This window comes from Choloepus didactylus, chromosome X (genome assembly GCF_015220235.1).
Source record: "Choloepus didactylus isolate mChoDid1 chromosome X, mChoDid1.pri, whole genome shotgun sequence".
In the NCBI taxonomy this organism is placed as follows: domain Eukaryota; kingdom Metazoa; phylum Chordata; class Mammalia; order Pilosa; family Megalonychidae; genus Choloepus; species Choloepus didactylus.
In genome coordinates this window covers 13,529,629-13,556,285 of record NC_051334.1, presented here as the reverse complement: position 1 = coordinate 13,556,285, position 26,657 = coordinate 13,529,629, and the positions used below count along the sequence as shown (strand labels likewise).

The following is a 26,657-nucleotide window of genomic DNA, read 5'->3' as shown; positions in this document are numbered from 1 at the left end:
TTGTCTAGGACACAGAGCTGGACCTAGACCCCAATCTCCTCACTCTGTGCCCAGAAGCCAGGAAGGACACCAGACACAGGCAACACCGTGATGTTAACTGCGGGAGATCTTAAGACGAGTCCTACTCATGCTTCCAAAAGGTGTTTGGAAGCAAGTAGTGCAGAAATGCTTGAACTAGTCATGCAAGGTACCCAGAATGCTGGACACCTTAGCAACTAACTAGGCATGGGGTGATTTTTGATGAAGGGTTTTGAAGCAAGCCAAGGGTGTGTGGGAAACCTGCTGAAGTCAACAGGTCCGTGGAGGTGGAAGAAGGTGAACGAGGAGGAGTCCCTTCTGTACAATGAAAGGACCGAGCAATGCATTTTCTTAGGTCTCCTACAACTGTAATCCCCAAACATAACAAGCCAATGGAGCGCCATGCATCCAAATGATTCCACAGAGGCCCTGGAGGCAGCAGAGTGGTCAGACTCCTTTCCTACTGCTAACGTGCACCTGCACCTAGAAGGGCAGTGGAAGGGATTTCCAGAGAACTGTTGTTGGCAAGAGTAGCAGAAGTGGGGCAGCCCTAAGCAACTGGGCTACATAAATGCTTTAGAGACAGAATTGGAAACAATGAAGAGACTTGGAGAATTTTAGAGGTAGAGGGGACTTTAGCACTGTCCTCTCATGCTCGAGATGAAAAAAACAGTGAGCCCAGAGAGGGGAAATTGATAGCCAAGGTCATACAGCTGGAGACAGAGTTGGGACATCAGGCTAGAAACCTTGGTACTTTCACCGACACCATCTGTCTTCTTTTTCAAGCTGTGCAATGTTAATGATGGGCTAGCAGGAAAGCAGATGTGTACAGTACATAAGGACATGTAGTGAAGAAGTGAAGAGGCTGCTCTCCAGCTAACACAGCTGTGAACACGGATCTCTACAACTGCCTTGGCCCTAACTCCCAAAGCCCTGCAGACATTTTATAATTTGTACAATTATTATGGTTAAGATGACATGAAACATTTAAAATGTGAAATGATCTTTAAAGCAAACACTTCCTCAGATCAAAAGGCAAAAAGCTTTTAATGTGTGCCATGTGGTAAAGAGAGCTGACTGTTCTACCTCCCCTGGAGAGAGAGAACCCGAACTAAAATTATCTTAGGATGTAAGGGATACACATTAGGGCACATTGTCAGAATTTGGATTTAGCTACAAGTGGGTGATATGGGATAACTTGTGTCCCCCAGAAAGATACGTCGAAGTTCTGATGCCCAGGCCCTCGGAAATAGGGTCGCTGCACGTGGAATTCGTTAAGACGAGGACACCCCGACGTTGGTGGGCCCATAACCCCCTTATGACTGGTGTCCTCATAAGAAGGGGAGAAGAGGCACAGACACCCGAGGGGAGAAAGCCATGTGATGAGGGAGGCAGAGGCTGGAGTGCTGCAGCCGCAAGCTAAGGACTCCAAGGACTGCCAGCAACTGCCAGAAGCTAGGAAAGGCAAGGCAGGATTCTCCATTACCGATTTCAAACGGAGCATGACCTTGCTGACACCTTCATTTCAGACTTTTAGCCTCCAGAACTGTGGGACAATAAATTTCTAGTGTTTGAAGCCACCAGGTGTGTGGTAATTTGTCACGGTGGCCCTAGGAGACTAAGATGGCGGGTTGACATGTTTGCAGTCAGTCAGAATTGGCCCATCCTCAAGTCCAGGAAAACTTGGTTCAGGGTTTCGAAAATAAGGTAGTCGAACTGTTTAGAGCCAACTTTATTCGCGTAGACAAATATTTCAGTCCAGTCTTTCTCTGCACATGGGCCATTTCCTAAATACTCTTCTGCAGTAGAAATAAAATGTATGTGTGGCTGTTTTTCAATCAGTTCCTAAAGTTGAGCACACTGGAACTTTCTCATACTTATTCAGACAGAAGTTTTAAAAAGGGATGTTTAAAATTTCCTCCTACACACTTTAGGCAAAGTGAACCTTAAGTATAAGCACGTTTGTATTTCTGATCAAATATGATCCCTTCCATCTCATGTATGAAGGTACTGCTTCCATGTAGCAGACGAAAACAATTGAATCTAAATAAACACACCTGGTTATAAACCTGTATCCCAAGAATAAACATTATGCTGTATGCACTTGTAAATAGTTGATGAACTGATAGCATGGCCACTTTTTTTTTCCTAAAAGGATTTCTCTCCCATGGTGGAATCACACTATGGATGATTAAACTTTGGTAACAGCAAAATGGACCTACCTCCATCGAGTTAGAATTCAGAGTGTGTGGTATCACTTCACAGCCACAAATCAACCTTTATCTGTGTGTTTATGTGTTCAGTTGTGTTTAAATCTTAAAATTATGTACTGAGAGTTTCTCCAATGTCCTCAGTAACATCTTTTTTTTAAAAAAAAAATCAGCGCCCATGGTTTGTTTTTCATTCAACTGGCTTTCAGTGGTATCAATTAGGGGATGGTCCCTCATACATGGGGTTCTTGCATGGAGTTGACTTTTCATGTTAGCAGTATAAATAAAATTTGTTCCTCAGTTCATGTATTATCATATTTTTAAAGCACTAGCTTCTGCTTAAAGAAATGGCAAGGTGAAGTCTTTCACAAAGTGATTATTCAAAATATGATTTCTCTTCTCCATAAATCTGGTTGTTCATATGGTTTCCATGAGTTAATAGGCCATGCCTGTAAATCTGGACTTGACGTTTAAACTAATAATTCCCTATTTGTCCCCTTTTCTATAAAAGGGAAAATTTGCCCTACATCTGGAGAAGCACTCACGGGTTGAAAAGGAAAATGTAAGACTTGATGGCGCCTTTGAAACCTAACAGTGATCCATTTGCCCACCCCACCCCCTCGCCTACACCAGAGGGTCTCTGTGGGTACAGAGGCCAATAAGAGACACAAGGGTCCCCACCAGCCTCAGGGCAAAGCCAGGGGTCTCCAGGGGGCGGGGCTGAGGGTCAGACTAGACATACCCCTCGTGACAGATGTGGCCGTTGATGAGGCTGAAGGTGGCCACAGAGGGGTTGGTGTTCTTGAATGAGGTCATGCAGGTGGTGCTTCTGCCCGTGCTGGGAGAGCGGGACAATAGGCCGGGCCAGCAGCAGAGGAGCTGGGTGTTGAACTGTTTCCTGAAACTCTTGCTCAGCAGGTAGAGGGCAAAGGGGTTCACGCAGGAGTTGGTGAAGGCCAGGAGGCGGGCGCAGATGCTGGTGACAAAGTGGAGCATGGAGGTGTCCACCTGGGAGTAGTGGTAGGAGCGGTACAGGTAGATGATGTGGTTGGGGAGCCAGCAGAAGGCAAAGAGGCCCACGAACACCAGCACTATCTTGGCAAGTCGTTTCCGGGATTCCATCTATGGAGAGAGTCACGTGGAGAGAGACAGAGGGACCAAGGGACAGAGTGAAAGGGATGCAGACAGACAAGGATTGAGACAGAGAAAGAGACAGGGAAACAGAATTAGGGAAACAGAGGGATGGGCTCACAAGGCCACAGAAAGAGAGTCCAATAGGAGAGGACAAGAGAGAATCGGAGCAGACAAGACAAAAGCAACAGAAACCGAGAAAAAGGAAAGAGTCAGGCACACTGAGACAGAAGAGCCAGGAAGCAGAAACTCTCGAGGTAGAATTCAGTCAGAACCTGCCTCTGAGAACAGATCGATAAACAAAGCTGATTACATGCCTGAATGGATTGCACAATGAAATTCTACCAAGTGCCCTCTTTTTCCTCAGGAGAACGTAGGTGCAGTTTATCAGCCAGGAGACTTCATGTCTTTCTTTGCGCCACAGTTAATAATTTCTTATTCCCCCTGATACTCAAAGAAGCAGCTAGCTTTGTTCTTCCCCAATGGCCAAAGCAAGATAACTCCCTATTATTATTCCATTTTTAAATCTCAAGTTATTTCTGGACAGATCTTCGCTATCTTACTATACGTTCTGCGTAAGCTGCCTGATATCGTGAGGCCAGGACTGGGGCTGGGGTGAGGCTCAGACGAAGCGGGCTGAGCATCCCCTTTTGCTCCCAGCTCTCTGCCACCACAAGGGGAAACATGTTTCTCATTAAAGAACTTGGGGTGCAATGGAGGTTCACTAAGGAGAGGTCTTTCCTGTAGGGAGATGGTTTCATTGAGAATGGCCACTTGCCCCCCACAATTGGGGTGAACTTTACAGAGCAAGGCTCCCACTGAGCAAGCTATTCATTTTAATGGGGTGGCGGGGTCTTTCTACATCTGAGCTGGAAGGCAGGGGAAACTGACAAACAGCAGAAAGCCAGAGACCCTGATTTTCTACCATTCTCACTACCACTCAGGGATGAAATTATGGGGGACGATTGGGGCAGAGGAAGGATGATGGGAGGTAGGAGAGGGAGTCTAACATGTCCAGAGGGCATCCTGCACCCTGGCACTCTACTCTTTCCGATGCTCTCTCTCATAATCCTCCAACGGCCTCCAGTGTGGGGGCAGTTACCCTATATTATGGATAAGAGAATTGAGGCCCAGAGAGAGCCAGCAAGTAAATTACAAAGCCTGGATCTGAATCCAAATCAGTGTGAGTCTATCTTAATCCATCTACTTCTTTTTCTTCAACCAGTCTCATTTTCCTGCCCCCTCTGCTTTGTCTCCACAAGGTATCCAAACAACACGATTGGGGTTTAAGGAAGTCACTTCCCTAGGAGCCTGAACCTTTGCTTGTTTGGTTTTTCCCCAGATATTTCTCAGAAAGAAATCTACACTTCAAATCTTTCAGGTTCTCAACCCCTCCCTGTTTAGGTCTTGAACAAAAGAACAAAATGAGAAAGAAACCTAGGAGTTTCCATTTAACATCTGGCTGCAGATAACCTACCTCCTCTAATTGAAGTATTGGGCCACATGTCCCCCTAGATGCTGTCCTTGTCAGCAGGGTCACACGAAAATGCAAAGGGCCAGATTCCCAAAGAGGGAGGGAACCAACCCTTAACACCCACCTGCTTCTTGACGTGTATGTTCCCTTCCACGGGCAGATTGTAAGCACTCTGGATGAGATTTCTGGCAATGAAATAGTAGTAGACGGAGATGATGGACAGTGGGATGATGTAGAAGACCAGGAAGGAGGCCATGGAGTGGATTTTGGGGTGCAGCTCATTGGAGTGTGGGTATGGGGCGCAGCTAACGAAGGTCTGGTTGGTGCTTTCCTCATGGAAGGGGTGCAGGTCAGAAAACACAGCCTCTGGGATGGCCAGCAGCATGGAGATGACCCAGATCAGGGCGGCTTGGAGGCAGATCTTCATCAGGGCGTGAGATGCTTGGATGTCCATTGGCCTGACGATGGCTTTGTACCTGGGGCGGGAAAGAGGGGACGTTCTGCGTAAGCTGCCTGATATCATGATGGAGGCCAGGACTGGGGCTCGGGTGAGGCAAACCAGGCACCAGGGATGCAAAATTTAAGGAGTTACTGTCCCTGTGCTCTGTGCAAGTGTTGATGCCGAGCTGGCATGGACCTCCTGAAAATGAGCCCTTCCTAAAAATCTGCACTACAGATGCCTGGCTTGCTCACCCTAGTCCTGGTGTCACTGGGGCCTCCTCCTTCTCCAACAATGACATTCTGCCCAAATTCTCTCTTGATTTAAGAATCTTTCTCAGAGATTTTTTTCGTTTGTCTTAAATCATAGAAATTACTCACAAAGCATGTTGCCACTCAAAGAAGGACCCAAAGACAAGGAGGTCTTTTCTTGTTGGCAAAGCCTTCATTTTTCAGGATGCAATAACAGCTCAGGGAATCTTAAGTCACTGGGTATTTTAAATCGACCACTTTCATTTTTCAAAGGAGGCAGAACGCATGGCCCACTGACAACATTATACCCAGGAGCCTTTTTGCAATTGTCAAATTCATCTCCCCCTTTCCCTCCTACTCCCTTCCAGCCTCATCTTCAGTTGCGGGATTTCGGCCCTTCCTGGTCTGGGTGCTGTTTGTGCTCCTGTCTTGGGTTGGGTGCTCTGGGGAGTGGACACTGAGAGAGAGTCAGGAGTGCAAAAGGGTTCCTGGGGCCTTATACCTATGAAAGCAAAAGGGAAGGAAGCAGGATTGGGCTGAGGTTGCTGGCAGCCTTGTGACAGATTTGACAAGGTCTCCATAGCTAGGGTGACCAACCATCCTGGTTTGCCTGGAACGTTCCTGATTTTAACACTGGAAACTCGGCATCCTGGGAAACCCCTGTCCTGGCAAACCGAGACCCAGTGAGAAGCTTGGGGACGAAGATTGCCCAGCAGAGGAGTCCTGTTTTGGATGGAAACAGCCAGACCCTTGTACCACTGCCTTGCTTAGGTATTAGCTGGGGACATCACACACACACAAACACACACACACACACTCCAAGAAGAGTGTAACCTTGGCTATTCCCTGGCTCAGTCTTTGGGTGGGGCAGTGGGGGGCCTGAGAAGACCATCACTGCAGCTGGCAGGCTGAAGTGGAGCCCGAGGAGCTGCCAGCGAGCCACATGCCCCACAGCTGCACAGCGAGCCTTTCCCTGAAGGAGGGTCTGAGCAGTGTGTCTCCGTGGCTGCCACAGCTCCCCACACAACGCCTCCCAGTGGGTTCCACACATAGCTTGTGTCTGCGAACCAACTAGAGGATGAGTCTCTGGTGGGCAAGGAGCATGTGCTCTTCTACCTTGGCATCCCCCAGCAATGTGACTTGCACACACTCCACAAGCGTTTGTCCAATGGAGCGTGAGCTGCTACAATGTGGAGGGTGATACGACTTGGGACCAGCTAACCACAAGGGTAGGGTGTTTATTGCTGAAAATACTGCGCTGAAACCAGGTCCTACCTAGGATACTCTATCAGGGACCTCAGTGATAGGGAAATATTTATTTCTGCTCCTCAGGTTTCCAGGTTAAGAGACCTCCACTGGGTTACCATTCTTGGTCACCTCTTCCTCCTCACTCACTTTCCTCCTCCCTCCAGGAAAGGGGGAGTGGGTTATTAAGTAGTGAGTTGGGGGGAAAGAGCCTGACGTAAGCATTGGACTCAGGGAGGCCTGTGGTTGTCCAACTGCCTCCAATTAGGGGAATGTGACATATATACAGGAGATCGGAGGGTGTCTGCAAGCTCCTTGTGGCTGGTACCTAAGTCTCATTCTCCAAACAGCTTTAGCAGTCATAAGAGCAGTGACTTTTCTCGCTGGCTGTCTGATTTTTTAAAAAGCTATCTCTCTGCTCCAAGCTCAGGCTGGGAAGACAAGGATGTTATTTATTGGGCACCCCCAAAACCCAACAGTCCAGAGCAATACCATAGTTCTGCATCAGTGTACCTGGGATGATTTTTCCATCTATAATCGGTATTTGTTCATTCTAAACAATTATTAAAAAAAATAAAAATAAAAATTTCAGAGGAAGTTTTCTTCTGGTATCTTCTCCATTCATCATTGCAAACCATTTTCTTCTTAGCTTAGAAGGTAGGCAAGGAATTGATGTCTTTAATGAAAGATATGTGAACATCATCAACCAAAGATGTATATGACTAAATATCTCTCTAGTCAATTGATTAGAGCTAAAAGGGTGGTAATGACTTCTAGCTGTATTTTCTGGCAGAGAGCCGTCTTAAGTGTCATTAACTTTGCAAGTAAAAGTGATTCATTCATGTGTGAGTCAGAAACCAGATGGAACAGCCTTCCTCCTCCTTTCTTTGGAGTCTTCTGCTCCTAGGTGCAAACTGCCATGGGAGCTATTGAGCTGCTCTTTCAAATTCACAATTTTTTAAACATAAAAGAGGGGATAAAACCATTTCTTTTACAGTTTTGTGAGAAAAATAATTCAAATCTAAATCTAATTAAACCTCTAGCTCTATGTACCAGTTTTCAGGAAATACGGGGATAGAAGAATCTGTTGAACAAGGTCATGAGGGTATAATCAACCAAATCTTGAATTGGAAAATTCTACAAGAATAATGGGCCCACTTTTTTCAACAGACACATGGCCCAGAAAAAGCCGAGAGAATGTGGAAGACATATCGACCAAACAGGATGTGAGGACTTCTTTTGGATTTTGATTCAAACTCACCAACCATCAAAATACACTTTTGAAACCGCTGAAGAACATCAAACACAGGTGCAGTGTTAGTGATATCGAGGAATTTTTTTTAACGTTTTGGGTATGATAATGTTATTTATGTGTGTTTAAAAAGACTTTGTCTACTAAAGATAACACACTAAAATATTGGCCAGTGAAACTGGGATTTGCTTTAAAATATTCAGATATAGTCACATATTACTTGTGCAATTAAAAATACCTTGCAAATAAAATTCTGTTATGAAATATTCATAACATATCACAGAAATGAAAGAAACTCCATTTACCAAGCTCTTGCCTGTGCTAAGCACACGTCATCTACATTATCTCATTTATGTTCCAGACAACCCCAGTGGGCTGGGCAGGCACTACCATCCCCATTCTACAAGTGGGAAATTGACATTTAAGAGGTGGTGGAGTTGACATTCAATTTAGTACTGACTCCTTTCAAGATACCACGGCTCTTACCAAAGAAAGCTCTGGGTAAACCCTTCCTAGAGACAAACAGACCAGAAGATACCAAATGTTCCCTGGAAGTCTGATGGCTCTATAGACTATGGAACATGCAAGTCTATTTGTTCTGATTTAGACTGCCTTGCCCGGAGCTCCCGATTCTGGGACACGCCACGGGCTTGTTCCTGTTTAAGAGTGATGGCTGGTTGGTCTCGGCTGGACACTTGATCTAAACCAGCTAATGAACTGCCTGGCCAGCTACCAAAGATGCTCTCTTTCTTAAGTATTGACGCTGAAAAAGAGAGAGGATGTAGCAGGTCAGTGATAGATGCTGGAAATGAAAGATTTTGATGCTGAGGAAAGGATCAAGTTGAACCATGTGCAAGACGAATAAACAGAATAGGTGGATTGAGAAAGAGAGAGAGAAAGAATGAGGCAGACATCTGAGAAGTTGGGGTGGCATGGCCCTAAATTATACAGAGGGCCCTTGGTTCCTGGTTCACGAACCACTGTTGAATGTCCAAGAGCTCTCCTGTGATCATCTCACAATATTCCCATCCCTTTTTCCCTCAGGGTTTCTGTTTAGTTTGAGTGGTTTCTGTTCACTGCCAACAAAAGAGCCTCATCGAAAACATTAGACATGATGACCATTTAAAGTTATCACCAAATTTACTTCCAGGCTTATTTCGCATAGATCAGATCTCACCTGCTGCTGTCTGGAAGAATGTACTGTCAACTCTTCACTGGACTCAAGGGACCATTCTTACATCCTCTATTACTTTCTTGCCTCCCTCCTTCCTTTGGGCCCAGTCCCAGAGTCCCCATTTATCTGAAGCTCATCCTTCCAGATTCCAGCTTAAGTATCATCTTGGTGAAGCTTTGGGAGACAAACTTAGACCTCGATAATTCCCGTTCTTTCTCCCAACTTGTTTGACTTCAGTGACAGGATTTTCAACTCTTCCCATTTTATGCTTGCGATGCACTATCTTGATTTGCTTGCTAGCTTTCCATGCGTCTGCTTTTCTACCTGACTTTCTCATCATTCTCCTGAGGGCAGGGGTTTACATGCTCTCCTCTTCTCCTTTCTGTACTCTAAAAATGTCCCAGGTGCCCTGTTCTGTGTATGACTTGTTTCAAAATTGGGGCTCAGCAAATACTTGCTAATTAATATGTCTCTTTTTTCCAGCTTCTCGCAAAGGAGAGAGCAGATTCACTTTTCTTGATCAGTAAGAAGCATTCCTCCATAGGCTGACAAATTAATTCACACCTATGATAATATGGGGCTTTAAGACAATTGCTTTCCATTTCTGAAAACATCTGTGCTTCATTTTTCTTATGCAAACATTGGAAAGGTCACAAAAACGTTCTCTGTAACAAGATTAATGTGTCAAAGAGATTCTTGGCTCCCATACTCAGGGTTGGAGGCCTTTGCCCACAGAAAGGTATGTCTTTTACTCAAATACGGGCACTTTGTTTATTTTTAAAGATCCAGCATTTCAGCCCTTATTTGTCCATAATTACCTACTGAAGCCTGGAGGAATTGCTGAACAATATATTTAGACCTCCAATCTGATTCACATGCACACTAAGTGGAGAAAACTTGTAACAGTAACTTTTTAAATATAATCTTAAAACCATAAGCAAGTTGGAAATTGTAAAGTAACCTTAAAATGTAACCTTCAAAGCTGGAAGCAGGCTATAATGAGAGTTCTTAGCCTCACAAAGGAGCCGTATGTAAATGTAAAGTCTGCACCCAGACCTGAACAAGCTTTAATCTATTGCCCCAAACCTCCCAGATATGAATAAGCCTTTCCTCTATCTCCCTAGACTGGGAGGCACCTTCCCAGGTGTCACAGGATGTAAATCCTGAAGGAAGTAAGATAAACTACTGAAATGCTCCAGACCTCTGTTACCTGTTAACTAAGATGATTATCTCTCTTTATCTCTTGATGAGTATCAAAGCCAATTGAAAAATCACTTCGGGGAGGCTGATTTGGGAAATCTTCTCCTGTCCTCCCACCAGCATAAATAAACCCTCTCCTCCTCCTCAGCCTGGTTCGGTGGGATGGACGTTTATTGGCCACGCTGAGCGAGGAAGCCACAAACCCAGATTTGGGAAGTGCCCCTTCTACAAACTGAGGCGAAGAAGGACACTAAATGAACCATGGTCTCTAGGGTAACTGACACATCGTCTGCATTTAAATTAGATTCCTACCTAATAAGATTTTACAAAACTATTAAACGTCATCTTTATTTTCTCTTGAAACTAACACCAAGAATATTTATGAAGAAATGTGAGACGATTCTCAGCTGGCTTGTAAGATGACTATAACGCAGGGCAAAATAACCTTTGAGCTAGTACTCTGCAAATGGAGAGCTTGCTGGTTCTTGTTGCCCAGCCAACCGTTATCTCCAAATGTGTAACAGATTACAGCCATCTTTTTCTGTTCTCCTCTCCAGGCAAATAACACTGATGCCCTTTTTCACCCCATCTTAATATACTCTTGTTTTCTCTGGGTTCTAGGGTGGACTTGGAGGGTAGAAAGATCTGGTTCCTGATGGTGACTCTACCAAAGAGCTTTATGATCTTGGCCAAATTGTAACCAAGAGGTTAGGATTTGAGGACTGATTATGATTACTGAATCATTATATAGATGTTCCTTTTTACTTTCTGGTATGTTAGAGTAGACAGAGGGAAACACCTGAAATCTGAACTGTAGTCCAGCTGCCTTGATCTCTGATAATGACTGTATAGCCCTTATCTTGTGCCCTTGTGATTGTAAAAACCTTGTGACTAACCTTCACTTGTACCCATTTATCCAGTTTTTTGACTTTAAAGTCTTATGATCACTAAAGACAGCCCCTGTTGTTTATTAATGAAGGGTCTTGGATCAGCCCAGAACTAACCCACCCCAAGTCCAAAGTTATCTTGATAACTTAAGCTGGATCTAACCAAAATGGGTCCACCTGACATGCGCAGTAGCTTAGACTTTAACCTACAAGTCACCTATACTTCATTATAATACTAAAAATCATGCCCATCATCATATTAAGGCTGCCATTTTCTTACATACATTCTGTGACTAAGCATGTAATCAATCTGTGCATACTCAACAATTAGATCACTTCTTATTACATCATCTGGGGACATTGTACTCATTACCCTAAAACCTGTTCATCTTTTGGTGCTGTAAAACTATCAGAGTAACTGCAGTTTGGGGAGACAGATTTTGGACCCATAGGCCATCTGTTCTCCTGCTTCATGCCTAGCAATAAAACTCTTTCTCTCTTTGAAACCCCAGTGTCTCAGGAATTGGTCATTTGAGCACATTGAACAAAAGAATCCACCGCCTTGGTCTGGTAACAGAATCACGGACTCTTTGCACCACAGTATTCTCATTCCTGAACAGGAGATAATCCTTTCTCAATAATGAGCTGATGAGCATATGCTAACAAAATAACTAGAAAGAGCCATGTAGGTGTTAGACCTTACATTCTCCACATCTTTAGGAACTGAGGCACTAGGCTCTGCTGAGGACTGAGCACACTGGACTCACATCTCACCTCACTACTCCCCCCTCTACATGGGACCTGTACTTCGCAGCCTCAGGCTTTGGACGAAGCTATAAGGAGAGAAGTAAGGGGTCATTGTGGTAATTCCAACTGTCCTGACAACATTGAGGAGAGAAGATGGGAGAAGTGGAAGAATGCCACATCCTGTTCAAGAAGGTAAGGAAGGATCAAAAGGGGTTCCTTTGGTAGGAGGGAAGGAGAGCCAGGAGATTCCAGAACTTTGGGTTACCAATGTTTGGCGGTCTTCAAGTTGATTGTTGACGCTGTGGTTCCTCTAACTTACTGCTCTCTCTTGATTTGGGCTGTGAGCACCAACTTCTTCAAAAACCTCTATGATTCAGAGAGGCTGTGGAAGCAAGAGAGGTTGTAGCAGAGGAAGAGAAATGTCTTGGAATTTGCTTTTGGCTCAGTGGGGAGAGGTCAAGTGTTGGGATGCCAAGCCCTATCTCACCCCCACCCCTCCCCCAGGTCATCAGGATAGGAAGGAGAGCAGCAATTGGGGGCAGCAACGGATTTCTGTCCCCACCTGGAGGGAACAGCCTGTGTGCTGTACAGCGCAGGGGACTGAGTGTGTGACTGTGGGGCATGGGCCAGTGAAGAGCTCCAACAAAGGGACAATTAAGGAAAAAATGGCCCAATCTTACAGGTCCCCAGATGCATGGGCCATGAAGCCCAGGGGACTGGAAGGATGAGAGTAGTCACTGGAAAGGTAAGAGGGATGGGGGGAGGGGAGGAGAAAGAAGAAAAAGAAGAAGAGAAAAAGAGACTTGAAGGAGAGGAAAGGAGAGGACATGAGGAGTGAGGGAAGAGGAGGAGAAGGGAGGGAAGGGGGGAGGAAAGAAGGGGTGCAGAGAAGAAAATGTAACCACTGACCACAGCAGTTTTACTTTGTAATTGTGGTTGTTCTTTTAGTTTATTCCTTGTACTTGTAATTGTAGTCATCCTAGCCTATTTCCATTCCTTTACTTGTTATTATAGCTTGTTATCTTACATTAACTGAGCACTTTACAACCCTGTTGTAACCAGATGCTTGCCCTTCTTTACAGCCCATTTGTTTCACTTATTTCCATCCCTTTACTTGTTATGAGAGCTTGTTATCATATGTTAACTGAGCGATTTACAACACTGCTGTAACCAGAAGCTGGCCCTTCACTTACAGCCACTCTGTGCTTCCCCCATCTGGCTTTTGTTAGTTTTCAAGGGCTTCTCGGGCCTGCACTTACACACTCCCTATTACCTATAACCGGAACATACCTGATATATATATGCCAACTTAGATAATGTTACTACCTCCACCTACCTTTGTTTAAATCCCATAAAAACCCTAAGCTCTTTAGACAGCTCTTTAGAGCTTTTTAATTCTCCTGTCTCCTTGTTTGGCTGCCTTGCAATAAAAACTCTTTCTTTTCTCGAAATCCTGGTGTCACTGCATTGACTTCTGTGTGCATTGGGCAAATGAGCCCATTTGCTTGGTAACAAAAGGAACAAAACTTCTGTGCCTTCTAACAACACTACTCTATTGGGAATGGGTCATTTCCCAGCAGATACGTTCATCTGGACCTTGTCTGTTACTCAGCTTTCCAGGAGGAAGCAGGAACGGGGGTGTGGGTGGATGGAGGGGAGTGGGGGCTCTTAGGGTAGCACGCCAACTCCTTTTCTTTACACATCATAGGCAGGACTTTAACCAAGAAAGTAATAACTGTCTTGGTGAAGGATGAAGTTGCCTGGCAGGATGCACACTTCTAGGGTATGGGGGGAGGGACAGACATTAGCAGCATAAATATTTTTTATGCAGAAAAGGTCCATGAGAGGCCCTGATCAAACTTAGCAGCACCAATAGCGGAACATTCTGAGAGCATGTGCCTCATGCAACGGGAAGCACACAACAGCTCCAATGCAGTATGCTTGCCCAAAACAATTAAAGACACATAACAAACAAATGCAATGCATATGCCTTGATTTCATCCTGGATTTTAAAAAAGGCTATAAAAGACATTTTGGGGACAATGGGGAAATTTGATGTGGACTATGTATTAGACGATATTAAGGAATTATTGTTAACTTTATTAGATGTGATAATGGCGTTGGCATTATGTAGAAGAGTGTCCTAGTTCTTAGGAAATATATGCCGAAATACATAGGGGTGAAAGATCATAATGTTTGCCACTTATTTTCCACATCTTTAGGAACTGAGGCACTAGGCTCTGCTGAGGACTGAGCACACTGGACTCACATCTCATCTCACTACTCCCCCCTCCACATGGGACCTGTACTTCTCCGCCTCAGGCTTTGGGGGAAGCTATAAAGAGTGGGGGCTCTTAGGGTAGCAGAGAGAGAGAGAGAGAGAGAGAGAGAGATGTTAATTGTTGAATGTAGGTGGGAATTCATAAACAAGTTGGGGAGAAAACATGCACCAAAATGTAGAATTTTAGAAAGATGAGCTAAAGGTAAAATAAATATTTTAAAATAATATTTTATATGTTTTATTCTAGCTTAGTAACAGCAAAACCCTTTTGCCATCAGAAAACCTTTAGCATAATGATAACCCTAATGTGATGACTGTCCAATCTGATTCGAACCTACACCAGGAATGAGGGACATGTCCTCTCTGTTCTTTTCATATTGTTCTCTTGAGCTTGCAATTTTCGCATCATCTACAATCTGTGTATTTTTGTTCTGCTCCCTTTTGTTTTGACAGGAAGAGCTCAAAGGCACTTTTCCATTTGGGGAGATGAATTTAACTAGAACTCGATCATGCACATGCACACAGAGCAATCAGCAATGCCCCACCGGACGTTGCAAGCACAGGGGAGGGTTCTGGCACCACCGTTGAGCCCTCTGTGGGGGGACACCCATTCCTGCTGCCCGAGCCCCCCACAATAAGGGGCCCTCTGATGTGGACTCTGTCAGGGGCTGAGTCTCAGTTTGGATGCTCCATATTAGTAAAGTCTGGATCTTCCTTATGTTTAAATAAAAGTCAACATCGATAGAGGTTCTAATATTTTCCTCTAACCCTACCTGTTAGAGCAGCTTGCATCCCTCCTGGGGTGTTTGCACCCACTTTGGAGCCCCTATTTCCAAAGGACACTTTCCAGAAAACTCAGCTTAGTTTGTGGAGGGTAGGGGGAGTTCTAAGGGTCTGCGACGGAGACTTTCCTAACCCGGGAGGAAGCAAGCTTTAAACCCCTGGCATGGCAGACGATTGTGATCCATGTTACCAAGTGTAGTCATACTTATCTTTTTATTTTTCTCGTCCCCTTCAGAGAGATCAAGAAACAGATCATGGATGCAGGCAGGACCACCCCTGAGTAAAATCGTTTGGGAGTCACAATTTTCCTTCCATGGCATCCTCTCTCTGTAGGTGCCACTCTTCCTGTGAGCAAGCATCCTGATCTTTCACCCCTAGGTATTTCGGCATATATTTCCTAAGAACTAGGACACTCTTCTGCATAACCCCAAAGCCATTATCACACCTAATAAAGTTAATAATTCCTGAATATCATCTAATACGTAGTCCACATCAAATTTCCCCATTGTCCCCAAAGTGTCTTGCATAGCTTTGAAGTCCATGGGGTCCCTTCCTGTATGTAAACTCTTATCTATGCTTATGCAAGGAAGGCTCATTTCCCAATAAAGGAATTTTTTCATTCCTTCTCAGGAGGTGGAAACATTTGGGGGGGCAAGGGGCTTCAGGCTACATATTTACCTTCTCCAAAGGCCTTCCTTGCAACTAGCCCAGGAATCCCTTTCTTGCACCGATTACAGAAGAATCAGATCCCTCTGTACCTGGGTCTCAGTTAGGTTGATTCTGTTAAGGACAATGAGGAAGACGATAGCTAAATTTCACTGCATACTTACAATGGACCTGGCAGCCATGCGAGGAGCTTTGTTTTCATTATCACTACTTATCCTCACAGCAATCCTATTGCTCTTTTACAGATGAGGAAACTGAGGCCCAAAGAGGCTAAGTAACTTCTCCAAGGCCACCCAAGCTAAATCTTGGAGACAGAATTTGAGCCCATGTGCCCTAAGCCTACACCAGCTGCAGATAAGCAGGCAACATGGGCTTCCTAGTGTCAGCATTAAGGAAGAAAAGCCAGGAAATCATCAGAATGTCTGCACCCCGCCTCTTGCGGCCATGCTGAAAATAGTGTGCTCCTAGGCAGAGAGAGAGCTCCTCTCCTTTTCTTTCTGGAGTCTGGTACACTGAATCCCCTGCCCTTTTTCACTACTATATATGCACCCTGAAGCTCCCTGCAGCTGAGGTCTAGAGTGAGATATGGGCCTTTCAATATATTCAGCAACCTCAGGGCCCTAAAGAGGACATCTGAGTGAGATGTTGGAGCCCAGGTGAAAAATGGCATCAGGGAAGGAATAGAAACCGCAGCCTGGAACAAGGTTAGAGAAAGAGCCATTGACATCAGAAAGGTCATAGAAGTCAAGGCACTAATTCTGGGGTATAAGGGATGTAGAAGCTTGGGGTTAAATGGAAAGATAGATGCAGTTGATTGTTGGACATCTTACGGTGCTTTGGCACAAGGAGCTGGGCAACTATTGACCGTTGGACTGAAAATGAGCTTCAGCAGGATGATCTAATGCTAAAGAGCAATACTAATCCTGTCAAGGAGCCCTTCAGAAGGGGTATAAGCAGGGCAAATTATTACAGTGGCCTGTGGGTGTGTTTAGGATGAAAAACGAAAGCAGCAACCCAGTTGAATTTCAGTACGTGCGCAATAACGTCCTGGCACAAGTTGTTTGTGGGCAATTCCTCAAAAATGTCATGGAGGAAGAACATATATTTATAACTTGTGAGACTTTTCCAGCAATTTATGAGCCAAAAAGCTTGAAGAACTTTATAAATCCCATTTGTAACTTATTGTTAGATACGGGTATACTTTACCACATAGCATAGAAGATACACAGAGAATGGGGAAAAATCACAATACATGCTCTTGAGTGGAGATTATAACAGATTCTGGGTTGTATATTGTCTTAGTTTGCATTCACCCCCAAATAGACCCTGAGATAAGGATTTAGGTGCAAGTAGTTTATTTGGGAGGTGAACCCAGGAAGCACAGGGAGGCTGGGGTGTTTATCTTCCAACTCCCATCCCTCTTTGGTGGAGGATTTGCTCCTGGGGTGTTAATTCCAGGGCACATCAGCCTGCCCCAAGCCTTCCCTAGGCCAGGGATGGCTCGCAGTCAAAGAAACACAGGAAGCCCAGGCCTGTAAGTGACCTCCAGGGTGCACCAAGGGACATGGGAGGCATCAATTCGGTGTAAAAATAGAATTTCTAAACAATCTTAATAAAATGCATTATCTTTTTTTTTTTTACAAATGAGGAATCATTAAAGTTCAAAAGTACAAAAATACAACCATAGCATAAGAATTATTGCATTTATTTATAAACACTGTTATATTTAAATAAGCTTTCGTGAGAGCTTTTATAAATGGTGAGACGGTGACCCAAGTCTGATGGGGTCCAGTGGCCCAGGAGGGTGATCCTGGCAGTGCCAGGGAGGTGTCACCACGTGGTGTAGGAGCACAAGACAGGGAGGGGGGCTGGGCGGGAACTGGGGGCCCGGCATTCTGCTCCAACTTCCATAATTAGCTCTTTTTGTTCTTGCATGCTGTCTTAGTTTCTTTTAATTTTTTTTAAATTTATTTAACAAAACTTATATATCACTCACTATGTGCCTGTCACTGTTCTCAACACTTTTCAAAAATTAACTTTGAATTCTTATAACAGTACTAGGAGGTAAGGACTACTATTTTCACCCTGGTTTTATAGATGAGGAAACTGAGGCACAAAGAGGTTCAGTAACTTGCCCAAGGTCCCACAGCTAGCAAGGGCAGAGCAGGGGCTGGAACAGAGGCCATCTGGCTCCCGAATCCAGGGTTTAAACCCTGAGACTCCAGAGGCTCCATTTTCTTCCTCTGTGAAATGGATCTTACTTGCTAGATGAACAGCCACATGAGGGGTTTCAAATGCACTTTGAAATATCGGAAGCACTACTTAAATAAAAGGTTATTGCATATCCTGAGAAGGAATGACTGGTCCACTAGAGGGTCAACTAGTTGAGTTTGCAACAAAGACCTCCGGCTCCCTTATGAACATAAACAATAAACAGCCATTGTGTTAACAGTACACTCGTTCTTTCACTATAAATTCTAGCATTTCATAAAGAAGTTCACACATGTTATTTCTTTTCACCATCACAACCATTACAACATGATGGTAGATATTTTTGCCCCCATTTTACAGATCTGAAACTGAGGCTTGCAGAGTGACTTTCCTAAAGTCACATAGCTGACAGAAGAACCAGGGCTCAAACTCAGACATCTCTTTAAATTCAACGCTTTTGAATTTGTCCCCACTATGAATTAATCACACAAACAAAAAAACTATAAAAAGAGGGGGAAAATAAACAAAATGGAAGGGAGGGAGGAGGGAGGGAAGGAAGGAGGAAAGAAGGAAGAAACATAGTTTGTAAGCCTGTCACCATGAAACTGTGTGGGCATCTTAAAAACCAATTGACATAGTTTGCTTTGAGTCAGCAAACATATGAGCAAGGAAGGTGGAGTTTTCGTAGGACTTTCTTCAGTTAAAAAAAATGCATTATAAAAGTGCAAAGTGCTCCCTGTAAGAATTTAGATGTAGAGAATAACAAAAACAAAAAAGAAGAAAATTCATCCATAAGTCTTGTATGTAGTGTTTTGATACATTTCTTTCCAATTCTTCCTCTGTCCTTTGTGCAGAGTTGAGAGCACACAGTTTTGTATCTTTCTTCACTAACCATGTCATGGGCATTTCCCCCATCTCCCACAGATGCTCAGGACCCCTCTAGCCAGCTAATGGGGCTCTGCAGATGGCATGCTGCCTCTCCGGACACCATATCCATTGAGCCCCAAGGAACCCCAGAGGTCATTAGAGGGCAATAGTCCAGCTTTCACAGGTTCTTCCTAGGATTAACTCCAGCCCAGCCCGTCATTCTTTTTTTTTCTTTTTTTTAGGTTCAAACCATATATCAGATAAAGGTTTAATATCCAGAAAATATAAAGAACTTTTACAATGTGGTAACAAAAAGCCAAATGACCCAATTAAAAATGGGCAAAGGCGATGAATAGACATTTCTCCAAATATATATATATATAGAGAGAGAGAGATATAGATATAGCCAATAAATACATGAAAAGATGCTCAACATCATTAACCATTAGGGAAATGCAAATTAAAACCATAATGAACACCACTTCAAACCCACAAGTATGGCTATTCAAAGAGATGGAAAATGACAAATGTTGGAGAGGATGCAGAGAAATTGGAATTCCAGTGCATTGTTGGTGAAAATGTAAAAAAACGTGCAGCTACTGTGGAAAGCAATATCCAACCCATCATTCTTATTTACAATTCACTACATCTCCAAATAAAGCAAAGCACTGCCCTCTCCCTCAAAAAAAAAAAAAAAAAAAAAAAAAAACCAAAAAACCAAACACTTCTAACCGTACAAAAAGCATATCCTAAGTGCCTACTTTGGTATGGTTCTGTACCAGGCACAAAAGGGTTCAAAAGAAGCTTAAGCCCTGGAGGCTTTTAGTGACATTCTGGATATTAAGAAGGCAGATCCACCCTGGGTCACAGGAGTATGAGTTTAAGAGAAAAGTCCATGCCACATTCATTTTTGTTCCTGATCCTCAAAAAATACTTTTGAATAAATAAGTAACTGCAATTTTTAAAAGTCTAGACTGTGGTACCCAACTGGTCCTTTGAGACTGCTCTGTGATGTCTTCCTTTCGGATCTGGAAGTGGGTTCAAGATACTTGAGATACTCAAGACAGCCCCATTCCCAGCCCAACACGCCCCTCATTCCCACTTCCTCGAAATCCCTCTGCACACCATCTTATCAGCCAACCTTCTCCCAAGAGATCTCTGGCAGAAACTTTTCTTGCTTCTCTAATCGTTCAAACCCAGAAGAAACGCTGGGGGTTGCTGAGGAAGTGATCCTCCCCAAGCACAATTCCCCCTTTTCTTGGTAACAATTCGAAGGCAACTTGTTTACATGAGCCTGTGATGGAAAGACCTTAGAGGACGCAGAGCTGCTCTGATGGTGAAACATTTAGAGGATGCACTGAGAAGCGTGGTGTCTGTTTACACCTTTACATCCCCCAGAGAGCAACAGAGCAGGCTTTGCCCCCACAGTCACCACCCTGGGAGTTAGAACCTGGGGAAGCCGTGATTTAAAACTGTTTTCTTCGTTTAAATAACTGTTAGCAACACAGAGGCCCCAGGGCTTGGAAGTGAAGACTTTTGGCTTCAAGGCTGAGGGTTGACTTTCAACTTTACTATTTTCTAATAACGTGCCACAGAACCTCATTTCACCATCGAAAAGCAGGGCTAATGGTAGGGATCCCTGAAGAGCCGAAAAGCTAATATTCCTGATCACAGTGCTTGGTAACTCTGAAGCATCACTCAGATATAGGATTCTTATTTCTTATATCCTTTAGGAAGTCTGTCCTGGCTACCTGGAAGGAGGTCATGGATTCTCGTAGGTCCTACTCCATTCAAATAGAGCCAGCAAACAATGGCCCACTGGCCACATCTGGCCCTTGCCTGTTTTTATATGGCCCACGTGCTAAAAAATGATTTCTACATTTTTCAATGGTTGAAAAACCCAAAAGAAGAATAATATTTCGTGACGTGAAAATTATATGAAATTCACATTTCTGTGTCTGTAAATAAAGTTTTATTGGCATGCAGCTACGTCCATTTGTTTACATGCTGTCTATGGCAGAGATGAGTGGTTACAAGAGAGATAGGCTGCCAAGTCTGTCCCTATGTACTATCTGGCCCCTTACAGGAAAAGAGTACTGGCTTTTGGCTGTGTGCACTGAAGGTGTGAACCTGGCAGAAGTTTCTCCCATTTCCTCTGCCAGTCCACATCAAAGCTGAAGGCTCCTTAAACAGTGGTAAGCCTGTCTTACATCCCACACAGAACTGACAGATGGGCTTCTTAATTTGTGATAATGAAGACAATAGGCCACACCGGCCAAGTAGCACTAAACGTTCGTGGCTCAGGATGCTTAGTCAATTTATCAGCAAACACATTTAAGTACTAATTTGGTATCTTGGGCTGTGCTTGGTACTATGGATATAAAAGTCCCTGACCACTGAGGATTTAAAATCTGGTTGGGAAAGCAAGATACACCCAGGTAAAGCCCTTAAAGAACCACACGATGTTACTTACATTGGCCAATTCCCTTTCATGAAGTACTCTTAAAATAGATGATACTAGGTCAGCATAAAAAGTGCTGTTATCACAGTCTAGACAAATGAGTACATGTTTCACTGCAAGCCTGTTTAATAAATCACTATAGAATATAAAACGTATAAGTCATCAAGTCCCATTTCCTTAATTAAAAAAGAGGAGACTGGAGCTCAGAGAGGTCCCCCAGCTAGTTAGCTGAAAACCACGATTAGAACCTAGGTCTCAGGGCCCACCAATTAGAGGTGTTTGTTATATTTGACTATAGCACTTCACATTCCTAGGCCTTTTTAAAGCACCAGTAAAGAATACTTAAAACTCAATACTGTATCTATATTTGCAATACTTATCTTCATCTTCTAGTATATATATATACCTTAAACCATTATTTTAACCTTCAATTTCACCTCTATTGACAATCTAAAAGCAAAACAGTTTCAAATTCTGACTTTTCTGCTCTACTGTGATATTTCCAAACATTTAAAGTATGAAGGGGAGAAGAAAAGAAAAACCATGAAATTCTTAAAAATCTAGTTTGATCACCTCTACTAAAAAATAAGCATTTTCCATATGTGCTTATTAGGAAATTACTGTGATTTTGTTTTTACATAATTTTCTATTGTTGTAAAGATATTTCTTAGTTACAGAGGCCTGACCCTGGCATTAAATGGCTGACTCGATAGCAACAATCATTACCAAAGGAAACAAAGAAGTTTAAATTAATCTGTACTTATTTTATTTATACATAGACAGCATAAAGAAATAAATGAGGCACATGGACATATTATTGGCACAGTAAATTCTCTTATACTAGAAGATAAATTTCTGTATGTGCTGAATTTCACATTTTTTCCCTCTTGCTTTCCTATGTAACCTTTAGCTACCACCACTGGCCAACTGGCCTGAGTAAGTGTTCTAAAAAATAAAAAATAGAATTTAAAAAGGTAGTAAAGAAGTGTAGTTTAAAGAAATGTGCCTTGGGAACATTTTGGCTCTTTCCTCCCCATGAAATTTCATGTATCATCAATCACTGCTTAACTAAACGTCAGCTCTAGCTTCTGCTTATTGGGACTAAGAGTCCTGACCTAGTTTAAAGATCTCAAAGGCTTTGATGTACCCAGATGCTTGGCAGTGTCCACCGCTGCAGGCCTCAGCTGAAATTCCTGACTTACCCACTTTGAGGTTAGCCAGAGCTCACTTCTCTCTGACTAAATGGTTGAGATAATTTGAGGCTATGGATGCTGATCCCACAGGCCCGAATAGATGTTCTGCACTCCTCTTTAAAGGAACCATGTTGTGTATAACCTCGAGGGAAGCAGACCGGGTCTTTAAGAGAGGTAATATAAGGATCCTCCAGTTCTGATAATGGCAAAGTAGCTTGCTGCCAACCAACTCTCTTGACATGAAACAGTAGAAAATCTCTTTGAAAGCATCAGAAAGATACCAAAGCAGTAAGGATTTGAAGGACCAAAGTCCTGGAGAGAAGGGAAGTGCAAAAAGATGAAGCTGCCATTTATCATAATTTTTCCCTCAAGGTATTTAACAAATTTCAAGCAGCAGCAGAAAAACCAGAGCTGACCAGAGCGTCTAGCAGTTTTATGAGGGAGGGGGAAAGTAAATGGATTCCAACTCCCATCAAGGGGAGCAGTCCAGGTAAACATCCCACACTTTCAGTTGAGATGCCCAAAGGGCTCCACCCTAGTAGTAGGGATGAAACAGAAGTAAATCAACTTTTAGAAACATTGAAGCCCAGCCTCCAATCTGCTCAGTCCCTGCTTGAATCAGATATTCTGCCACCTCCTAACTACTGCACGAAGCAAAATTTCACCTTTTCTGAATGATAATATAACCCAGAGCCTAAAATGATTTATAAATTTTCATACACAAAATCTGGCATTCAAACAAAAGTTACCTGGTATACCAGGAGACAAGACAAAAATGGCCAAAACCAAGGGAAGGAACGTATAATAGAAACTGATTTATACAGGTTCCAGATGTTAGAGTCATCAGAGAGGGATTTTAAAATATTGGGGGATTAATTCAAGATATTAAATGACAAGATGGAACCAAATGTAAATTCTACAACTGTAATATACAATGACTGAATTAAGAATTAAATGGATGATTCAGCAACTGACTGGATACAGCTGAAGAGAAGATTAGTGAACTGAAAGATAAGACAGAAGAAATATCCAGTCCAAAGTACAGTGAGAAAATGGGATAAAAAAAAAAAAGGACTAAGAAATTAATGGGACAGGTAAAATGTTGAAATGAAATTGTGCTTAAAATAGTTCTCAGTAACAGAGGACTCTCCCTAGTATGAAACTGCCTGCCTCAATCAAAACAACAACCACCAGTGGGGGGAGGGGGTACTTGAAAAGCTTAAAGATGACCTGTAGTTATTCTATTTTTAAGTAGATAACATAAAGAAGGAGAGGAAAGAGAGAAAGGGACAGAAACAATATTTGAAGTGGTAATGGTTGAGAACTTTCAAATATCGACAAAAATCATCAAGCCACAGATTTAAGACACACTATGAACCCCAAGCAAGAAAACTACAAAGAAAACCACACCTAAGTACATTGTAAGTAACACTGCTGAAAACCAAAGATAAAATCTTAAAACCAAAGAGAAAAAAATCAACACTTTTAAAGGAGCAACAATAAAACTGACATCTGACTTCACAGAAACAACGGAAGTCAGAGATAAGTGAATGGCAACTTCAAAATGCTGAAAGATAAGAACTGCCAACCTAGAATTCTAGGCCCAGTGAAAAGATCCTTCAAAAATGAATTGAAATAAAGACACTTTCAGGCAAACAAAAACTGAGAAAAGGTATCACCACTAGACTTACACTAAATGAAATACTGAAGGGAGTTCTTTAGGCAGAAGTTAAGTGTTCTCAGATGAAGCCACAAAGATATAGGAAGGAATAGAGAGCAACAGAAAAGGTACATATATGAGTGACTCTAAATGAATATTAACTATGGACAATAATAAAAATAATGTCTTGTGGGTTTTAAAATGAGAGAAAATTAAAATGTGCAATAACAATACCCCTGCCCCCCAAAAAAGGCAGAAGGGAATTAAAATGAAGTTAACTTGTCCTATTAATCTTGCATTTTCTGGGTAGTGAGAAGGTTCTGATTCATAGCATATTCTAATAAGTCAAGCACGCAGGTTGTAAACTCTAGAGTAACCCCTAAAAAATATTAAAAAGAGCTTATGATAATTAGCAAATGCATAAAGGGGGGAAATATAATAATGAAAATATTTAATTAATTTGAAAGAAGGCAAGAAGGGAAGAAAAAAAAAGGTTCATGAAACAGGTGAGACCACTAAAAGACACATATAAGATGGTAGATTTAAATTCAAATATATTAGTAATTACATTAAACAAAATAGACAAAAAACCCCACTTGAAACAGAGATGATCCAGATTAGTGGTTAAGAAGCTAGACTTAGGGGAAAGGCTGTCTCTGTCCATTGCTGGCAATGCTGTACTTGCTAGCTATGTGGCCTTTAAACAATTTCTTAACCTTTCTAAGGTTCAATTTACTTATCTGTAAAATAGGGTTAATGGTATGACTATTCAGAGGAATAAAATGAAATAGCACTTCTAAAGTCCTTAGCACAGTGCCTGGCACATTTAAAGTGGCAAATGTGAGTTATCATTATTCATATAAAGGATTAAGCAGCATGATAACAGAAATAACCAGAACAGGTAAATTGAGTCAGGCACTATGGAGCCATGTAACAGAGCAAGGAAGAGGCAGCATAATTCGGAGAAGGCTATGGGGCAGAAGAAGGGGCAGGCGCTGGAGTCTCAGGTCCGCTGTAGGTACAAGGATTTTGGGGTAGTAATTATTCTAGTAGAGTCCAAAGAGCTCTGCCTGTCTTTCTTTTTTTTTTTTTTTTTTTTAATCTTCATTTTATTGAGATATATTCACATACCACGCAGTCATACAAAACAAATCGTACTTTCGATTGTTTACAGTATCATTACATAGTGGTACATTCATCACCCAAATCAATCCCTGGCACCTTCATTAGCACACACACAAAAATAACAAGAATAATAATTAGAGTGAAAAAGAGCAATTGAAGTAAAAAAGAACACTGGGTACCTTTGTCTGTTTGTTTCCTTCCCCTATGTTTCTACTCATCCATCCATAAACTAGACAAAGTGGAGTGTGGTCCTTATGGCTTTCCCAATCCCATTGTCACCCCTCATAAGCTACATTTTTATACAACTGTCTTCGAAATTCATGGGTTCTGGGTTGTAGTTTGATAGTTTCAGGTATCCACCACCAGCTACCCCAATGCTTTAGAACCTAAAAAGGGTTGTCTAAAGTGTACATAAGAGTGCCCACCAGAGTGACCTCTCGGCTCCTTTTGGAATCTCTCTGCCACTGAAGCTTATTTCATTTCCTTTCACATCCCCCTTTTGGTCAAGAAGATGTTCTCCGTTCCACGATGCCGGGTCTACATTCCTCCCCGGGAGTCGTATTCCACGTTGCCAGGGAGATTCACTCCCCTGGGTGTCTGATCCCACGTAGGGGGGAGGGCAGTGATTTCACCTTTCAAGTTGGCTTAGCTAGAGAGACAGGGCCACATCTGAGCAACAAAGAGGCATTCGGGAGGAGGCTCTTAGGCACAACCATAGGGAGGCCTAGCCTCTCCTTTGCAGCAACCGTCTTCCCAAGGGTAAAACCTGTGGTAGAGGGCTCAACCCATCAAACCACCAGTCCCCTATGTCTGTGGTCATGTTAGCAACCATGGAGGTGGGGTAGGCGAATACCCCTGCATTCTCCACAGGCTCCTCAAGGGGGCACTACATCTTTTTTTTTTCCTTGTTTTTCTTTCTTTTTTTTTTTTTTTTAACTTTCCCTTCTTTTTTTAATCAACTGTATGAAAAAAAAAGTTAAAAAGAAAACAAACATACAATAAAAGAACATTTCAAAGAGACCATAACAAGGGAGTAAGAAAAAGACAACTAACCTAAGATAACTGCTTAACTTCCAACATGTTCCTACTTTACCCCAAGAAAGTTACCTAATATAGCAACATTTCTGTGAACTTGTTCCTACTATATCCATCAGAAATTAACAGATCATAGTCATTCCTGGGCATCCCCAGAACGTTAAATAGCTTATCTGTTCTTCTTGGATTATTGTTCCCCCTTCCTTAATTACTCTCTACTGCTAGTTCCCCTACATTCTACATTATAAACCATTTGTTTTACATTTTTCAAAGTTCACATTAGTGGTAGCATATAATATTTCTCTTTTTGTGCCTGGCTTATTTCGCTCAGCATTATGTCTTCAAGG

General features: G+C 42.8%; 1 protein-coding gene across 1 annotated transcript in view; it reads right to left on the bottom strand.

Moving 5' to 3' along the window:
• Positions 1–237: 237 nt before the first annotated feature.
• The window catches only part of GRPR (gastrin releasing peptide receptor), a 49,664-nt gene continuing 23,244 nt past the window's right edge, over positions 238–26,657 (bottom strand). Inside the window, exons 2-3 of the mRNA XM_037821835.1 lie at positions 4,958–5,309; positions 238–3,350 (exon numbers count right to left, since the gene is read on the bottom strand). Of these exons, the coding sequence (XP_037677763.1) occupies positions 2,961–3,350; positions 4,958–5,309 (742 nt within the window). The 3' untranslated portion in view covers positions 238–2,960. The remainder of the gene's footprint in view (positions 3,351–4,957; positions 5,310–26,657) is intronic.